At 44.4% G+C, this 7,051-nt stretch overlaps 1 protein-coding gene across 1 annotated transcript in view; it reads right to left on the bottom strand.

Annotated features, from left to right (window-relative positions):
* Window positions 1-586: 586 nt before the first annotated feature.
* Window positions 587-7,051, bottom strand: part of LOC104980893 (retinol dehydrogenase 12-like) — a 15,496-nt gene continuing 9,031 nt past the window's right edge. The window contains exons 3-6 of the mRNA XM_010829728.1: window positions 6,345-6,434; window positions 2,496-2,684; window positions 1,912-2,018; window positions 587-1,793 (exon numbers count right to left, since the gene is read on the bottom strand). Of these exons, the coding sequence (XP_010828030.1) occupies window positions 1,605-1,793; window positions 1,912-2,018; window positions 2,496-2,684; window positions 6,345-6,434 (575 nt within the window). The 3' untranslated portion in view covers window positions 587-1,604. The remainder of the gene's footprint in view (window positions 1,794-1,911; window positions 2,019-2,495; window positions 2,685-6,344; window positions 6,435-7,051) is intronic.

The following is a 7,051-nucleotide window of genomic DNA, read 5'->3' as shown; positions in this document are numbered from 1 at the left end:
TCCTTTATCGAGCTCATCTTTGCATGAAATGTTCCTTTGGTGTCTCTGATTTTCTTGAAGAGATCCCTAGTCTTTCCCATTCTGTTGTTTTCCTCTATTTCTTTGCATTTATCGCTGAAGAAGGCTTTCTTATCTCTTCTTGCTATTCTTTGGAACTCTGCATTCAGATGTTTATATCTTTCCTTTTCTCCTTTGCTTTTCGCTTCTCTTCTTTTCACAGCTATTTGTAAGGCCTCCCCAGACAGCCATTTTGCTTTTTTGCAAAACTATATGAATAAATAGTTCCAAACAAAAACATGAGTATACTAAATTTAGCCATGTATACCAAATTATATACTAGCGGCTTCCCTAGTGGCCCAGTCGGTAAAGAATCTGCCTACAATACAGGAGACCCAGGTTCAATTCCTGCGTTGGGAAGATCCCCTGGAGAAGGAAATGGCAACCCACTCCAGTAAACTTGCCTGGAGAATTCCATGGACAGAGTATCTTGGCAGGCTACAGTCCACAGGATCACAAAGAGTCAGACATGACTGTGCAACTAACATCCACTTTTTTTCATACAAAATTAGCACTCTGACAAAGTTGGTTTAAATGCAAGTTTGGTTTAATAGCAGAAAATCAGTTAAGGTCTAGGAAAAGAAATAAAATTTATATTAATTGAAAGAGGAGAAATAAATGTTATTATTCCTAGTTGGTATGATTTTCCATGTGCAAAAACCAAAAGAATGTATGGATGACTTATCACAATTAGATAACAGTAAAGTTTCTCAATGATATACGATTAATATACAAATTTTAAAATATCATTTGCAATAGCATAAAAAGTAAGGTATCTGAAATTAAATATAGTAAAGCTTGTATAAGATCTTTATTCAAAAATTTATAAAGATATTAAAAAGATTTAGATAGATAAAAGTACATACTTTTCATGTTTAGAACAACTCATTGTCATAAAAACTTCAATCCTCCCAAGTAGATACATACATATACAGGCATTGTGTATGTGAAATTTGAAAAGTTTATTTCAAAATTCATTTAGCTTTTGAAAGAAACAGTGGTCTCTCTCTCTCAGAATTCACTATCTTTATTGCAGGACTCAGCACTCAGGAGCAGCTGGCTTGATAGACAGGTGGAAGGGTTACCTGTAGGTTCAGTTACGGTACAGCTGGGAGACAGCACCCTATGGAGTTAGAGTGCTTCCGGCAGGATGCGGCACACACCTTGATCCAGAGGACACTGTGGTGCTGCCTCTCCCAAGGCCAGGAACCAAGGGCAATAGATAGAAGTTTCCCCTCTTATTGGCATGTCTAATACCCACTGAAAGGAGTCTTAGTCCCTGTCCCTACAATGTGGGACTCAGAAGGTCTGGAGATCCCAGTGCCTAAGACATGAATACTTCTATCAGACAACTAGCAATAAAGTAGAAGCTGAAACTGTCCCCTGGCTGATCTGAGGTCTCATGCCCCTGAACCAACAGAAAGAGGAAGTGGTCACTCTACTAGACAAAGAGATTGATCCTTGGAGCAGGCAAACAGAAGGCATAATCAGAGTAAGGGCTGGGAGTCAGAGGGAGGGTGGCTAGTTAAGGCAGGGGCCACAGAAGATCAGTCCATCTTGTCTAGGTTTGTTAGTCGGACTGAAGTATTCCAGAGGCTTTGGGCCACATGAGGATCCTGAGCAGCTTCAGGGGGAAGAGTTATCACACAGGAACTGCTAAAATGTTTTCCAGAAATGCCATCCAGCTCCTTGGCTAAGCTCAGGTAGAGGACTGGGACTGCACCTTGTTTGCTATCCTGTAGAGACATAGAGGAAGTGAAGAGTAAAGCCAGGCAAGCTCTAACTTACCGGGACGCTGAGCAGCAGAGCCCTGACCCACCCTCTTCAGGCACCGCCAGCTTCTCCACTACCCACCTTAAAGAAGAAGCTGAGGAGCCAGAAGAGGAAGCGATAGGACCAGGAGAAGTGCTTCATGATTTTCGTGTACACAACGCCCGGGTCCACAGAGTTCACGGTCACACCTGAGAAGTGTGGTGCGTGGTGAAGTGAGAGGAGGATGGTGGGAAGGAAGGGTTAAGTGTGGTTCTGCAGTGTGCAGTAAGGAGGGATCCTACCACTTCTGTCGGGTAGAGGCGACAAGAGACTTGGGGGTGGTGCCAGAGAAGTCCGTGTTTCACAACTTACATGAATGGCAATGCCCAAGCCAGTAAGGACATAGAAGTATTAGAAAGCATGGGGTGATCTTCAGGGGGAATATGATGGGTGGTGTTGGAGGAGAGGGAAGTTGTGGATGATGAGAAAGTTGGAAAAGAATGAAAAGGAGGTAGGAAGATGGGATTGAGAGAAATACTGGGTGCACCGATGATAAATGATAAGAGATTAACAGCTGGCTTGGGGATATTGGGAGTATTTTAAGGCCAGAATATATTGGAATGAGATGGGAAGGGTTGGGAGGTCGTGATGGGAGTGGAAGGGTAGGGAGTGTCAGAGGCAGTTACCTGTTCCTTGAAGTCTCTGGGCAAGCTTCCCAGTGAACGAGGCCAAAAGCAGTTTGCTGCAATCATAGTTCTGGTTGAAGGTCAAAGGTCTACCCGCCCCTATCAGATGATCCTCATCAATGTACCCATGTGATTGCCGGAAGGAAGATACATTCACCACCCGGGCTGACCCTGCCCGCTGCAGGGCCCCTAGGTGGAGAGAAGAGCACATACCCTTAATCCAAGTCATGGAGTAAACCCCCATGCCCACTCTCCACGAGACTACAGAAGAGCAGGGTCCATCCCAGGCTTTCAAAAGACAGTCAGTGGGCCCCGTGCAGAGTGTAATGTGACTGTGACTATTTTCATTAGCTGCTTTACGAAGGTGGTTCTTCTTGTTTTATTTTAGTGTGGTTTTTTTTTTTTTTGGCCTAAAGTAAAAGTGGAGTTTTCCCTTTTCTGCCGCTTGCCAGCTGAAGCTAATTTAATTAATCCTTGTTTATATTTTTATTTTGCTGATGGCTAAGAATGGGGAGGAGAGGCTGGAAATGCTGTGAAAATTGGCTTTCACACATTCATACATTTATTCATTCACTTAAGTCCCTTGGACTGCAAGGAGATCCAACCAGTCCATTCTGAAGGAGATCAGCCCTGGGATTTCTTTGGAGGGAATGATGCTGAAGCTGAAACTCCAGTACTTTGGCCACCTCATGCGAAGAGCTGACTCATTGGAAAAGACTCTGATGCTGGGAGGGATTGGGGGCAGGAGGAGAAGGGGACGACAGAGGATGAGATGGCTGGATGGCATCACTGACTCGAAGGACTTGAGTCTGAGTGAACTCCAGGAGTTTGTGATGGACAGGGAGGCCTGGCGTGCCGCGATTCATGGGGTTGCAAAGAGTTAGACACGACTGAGCGACTGAACTGAACTGAACTGAATTCATCCCACAAATATTCACTGCGCCCCTGAATTATGGCAGACACCATGCTAGGCACTAAAGACATATGGGTGCTAGGCTTAGGGGAAAAGAAATATGTGCAGAGATTCTTGGGAAAGAGTTTTATTAAAAAAATTTTTTTAATTAAAAAAAATTTGGAATTTATCTTCCAAAAGAATGAAAGTAAAATTACTATCAATAGAAGAGGTACAAGCAAATCTTTAGGGAAGAAAAGAGTTTCCTAACTATACAAAAAAAAGTCTGGATTATATAAAGTATAAAAAATTATAGTTATCACATAGAGTTTACTTATTGTTTCAAAATACTAAAACTATTTTAAGCCCTCATGAAGAATCACAAATGAAAAATTGAGTGGAGGTATTCAGCCATAATTTGCTGAAGAGAAAATTATTCTTAAAGAGGACAGTGAACTCCAGACTTGCAAACATAGTGACATAAAGACCAAAGGGGCTCACAACCTAGTTGGAGACTGATCTTCATGCAACAGCATCTGTACAGGAACAGAGCTGTTTACAGGGGCTCAGGTGGTGGTGGTGGTTTAGTTGCTAAGTCATGTCCAATTCTTTGCGACCACAGGGACCGCCTGCCAGGCTCCTCTGTCCATAAGATTCTCCAGGCAATCTCCAATCTCCATCTCCAATCCTGGAGTGGGTTGCCATTTCCTTCTCCAGGGGATCTTCCCAACCCAGGTCTCCTGCTGTGTAGGCAGATTCTTTACCACCTGAGCTATGAGGAAAATGGGGACACCGGGTGGGAGGCAGAGGTGTCAGGACAGGATCCACAGCACGAGTGGTATCTGTGCTGAGTGCTGGAAGCTGAATTAAGTTAGCCAAGCTAAAAGGATGGGAAAGGATATTCCAAATAGAGGGAAACACATGTGCAAATTACAGCCAGGATTTAGAAGACAGAGCGTGGCCTAAGAGAGAAAAAATCTTGGCTGAAGATGAGGGCGTGGGTTTGGGAAACGTCAAGGCGAGGCTCTCAGCCTGCCGGAGCTTTTGTAAGTGGAGATAAACAGCTTAGTTATTGTATAAAGGTTAGAATGCCTCTAAAAATTTGAAGCAAGAAAGTGATGTGATGAAAGGTGATTTCTTAGAAGACATAGAAGGGAGAATAGACTAGACAGAGGAGATAGGAGAGAATGAAACAGAGCAGGACCATATGGTCCTTGCCCCTCTCCCCGCCCCATGTCCTCTGCCCGCCTTTTGTCTATAGAAAACTTTAATCAAAGAATAAGTTTAATCAGAAAAGTGAAAAATGGCTGAAACAAAGGAAAACTGTCTAAAGAGACTAAATAATAGTAATTTAGTCATTAAGCATAGTTAAGGACCTTTAATTCTTTCTCAAGGGTTATAGATAATATGTTGAGCCATATCCTGTGAGTTGTCTTATAGATACCAAAATATCAGGTGGAAAAGTTAACTCCATGGTGACCAGACTGTACCTAGGACTGAAGATTAACTCTACCTAAAACAATGAAGATGATGCTAGTCAGACCACTGATGACCAATTGAAGATGACTCTTAGAGATAAATGCACTGTTTCCACATGTAATCTCCCCCCTACACACACTCTGTCTATCAAAGCTCTCACCCAGTGCTTGTCCGGTGGTGGAGTCGGCCTTTGCACAGATGTCCGCCACCCTCCCTACCACTAGCTGCCAGAATCCGAAATAGAGCAAACTTTCCTTTCCATGAACCTGGCCTGTTTATTGGCTTTTGAGTGGCGAGCAGTCAGACCCCCCCCCACACATACTTTTTAGTAACAAGAAGACAGTTCAAGAAATTATTACTGAGCAAGACACAGGGTATTGTAGCACGTTACAATTTTTGGAAAAGGGCAAAACATATATTAATATATTACGTATTAATGTATTAATAGGCCATAGAGCTTGGCCTTGCTCTTTGTTCACTTTCCAGTCAGGACTAATTTAATTGCTCACTAAAGGGTACATGAGACCTGGCAATAGGAGTTGCCTCCCAGGAAGGGAATGGGCAGCTGATTTTCCAGGAGAGGAGGAGAGTTTTTCTTTTCTTTCTTTCTTTTTCTATATACCCTTTTGTACTTTGGACATCTATTCATTACCTGAACAAAAAATTAATTTTCTTTTAAAGAGGCTATTAGAGAGCTTCCTAGATGGCTCAGTGGTAAAGAATCTGCCTGCCAATACAGGAGACACGAGTTCAATCCCTGATCCAGGAGGACCCCACGTGCCGCAGAGCAGCTGGGCCCGTGCACCGTGACCATTGAGCCCCAGCACAGATGAGCTGCAACTCCTGAGCCCGCAGGCCGGAACTACTGAAGCCCGGGCATCCTAGAGCCTGTGCTCCACAAAAAGAGAGGCCACTGCAACGAGAAGCCTTGCAGGGCAGCTAGAGAAAGCCCATGCAGCAAGGAAGACCCAGCACGGCCAAAAATCAATCAATCAATAAATAAAATTATAAACAGGCTATCAGACAATCCAGGGAAAATGTTAGGGAGAATGCGCCTGCTGCTTAAACCCTCCCTTCCCTAGGAGAACACAGCCTCCTTAAACCTAGTAGCCTAATACCACCCTCAAGAAGCTTTTGTTGAGATGACTGACTCTACCAGTGTGGCTAGAACTCAGACCTGAGATGATTGAGTCTACTGGTCTGGCTAGAACACAGACCTGAGGGAAAGAGAGGTGTGGTGTAGATCTTATATCCTCCTGCTTGTTGTATGGATATCTGGGGGCTAACTGATTCCATTACCAGTCTCCTAATCTTGACTGATGCCAGGTATGAAAAGTTAAAATGTATTGGGTCATTACTCAGCATGCATCTGGGTGCCAAGGGAAAGGAGATGACCATGACAGACAGTAAGCCATGAAAATGCTAGAGGAATGGAAAAGCAGGGGTCACACAGAAGGTAAGTACCCATCCTTCCTTACCTTGGAGCAGATTTGTGAGCAGAAAGGGTCCAGTGTAGTTGGTTGCAAAGGTGAGATCAAGGCCCTCTGGAGTAAGTGTGGTAGGGAACCCTGTGGAAGATGAAAACATAGGTAGTGGGTGATGGAGTGAGAATCCTGAGGGAGACAAAATCTGGGGAGGATATATTGGGTTCAATAGAAATGCCCTGGTGGCTCAGACAGTAAAGAATCCACCTGCAAGGTAGGAGACCTGGGTTGGATCCCTTGGTTGTGAAGATCCCCTGGAGGAGGGCACGGTAACCACTCCAGTATGCCTACAGAATTCCATGGGCAGAGGAGCCTGGAGGGCTACAGTCCATGGGGTCATGCCGGGAGCCGGCATATTGCATATTGAGTGCATATTGCATATTGAGTGCAGCACTTTTCAGGATCTGGAATAGCTCAACTGGAATTCTATCACTGCCGGTAGCCAGCGTGAGGAACTCCACCCATGACAAAGGTCATGAGGAAGGAGGCTTGGCATACGCAAAGGCGGGATCAAGCCTCAGGAGTCTCCCTGGAAATTCTCGAGCAATCTACCCCCAAAACCAGAGTCTGCCTACTTTCTGCTTTGTGCTTTCACCTACACCTCTGACTTTACGGGGGGCTGTCCCCCACTACCTCTCTGAAAAAAGTTAGCTTACAGCTCCAGTTAATAATTCCTGGGTGTGACAGTGTTTAACCTACAA

Source organism: Bison bison, unplaced genomic scaffold, assembly GCF_000754665.1.
Source record: "Bison bison bison isolate TAMUID 2011002044 unplaced genomic scaffold, Bison_UMD1.0 scf7180017864508, whole genome shotgun sequence".
NCBI lineage: Eukaryota > Metazoa > Chordata > Mammalia > Artiodactyla > Bovidae > Bison > Bison bison.
The sequence above is the reverse complement of the archived record's forward strand: the minus strand, read 5'-3'. Positions and strand labels throughout refer to the sequence as shown.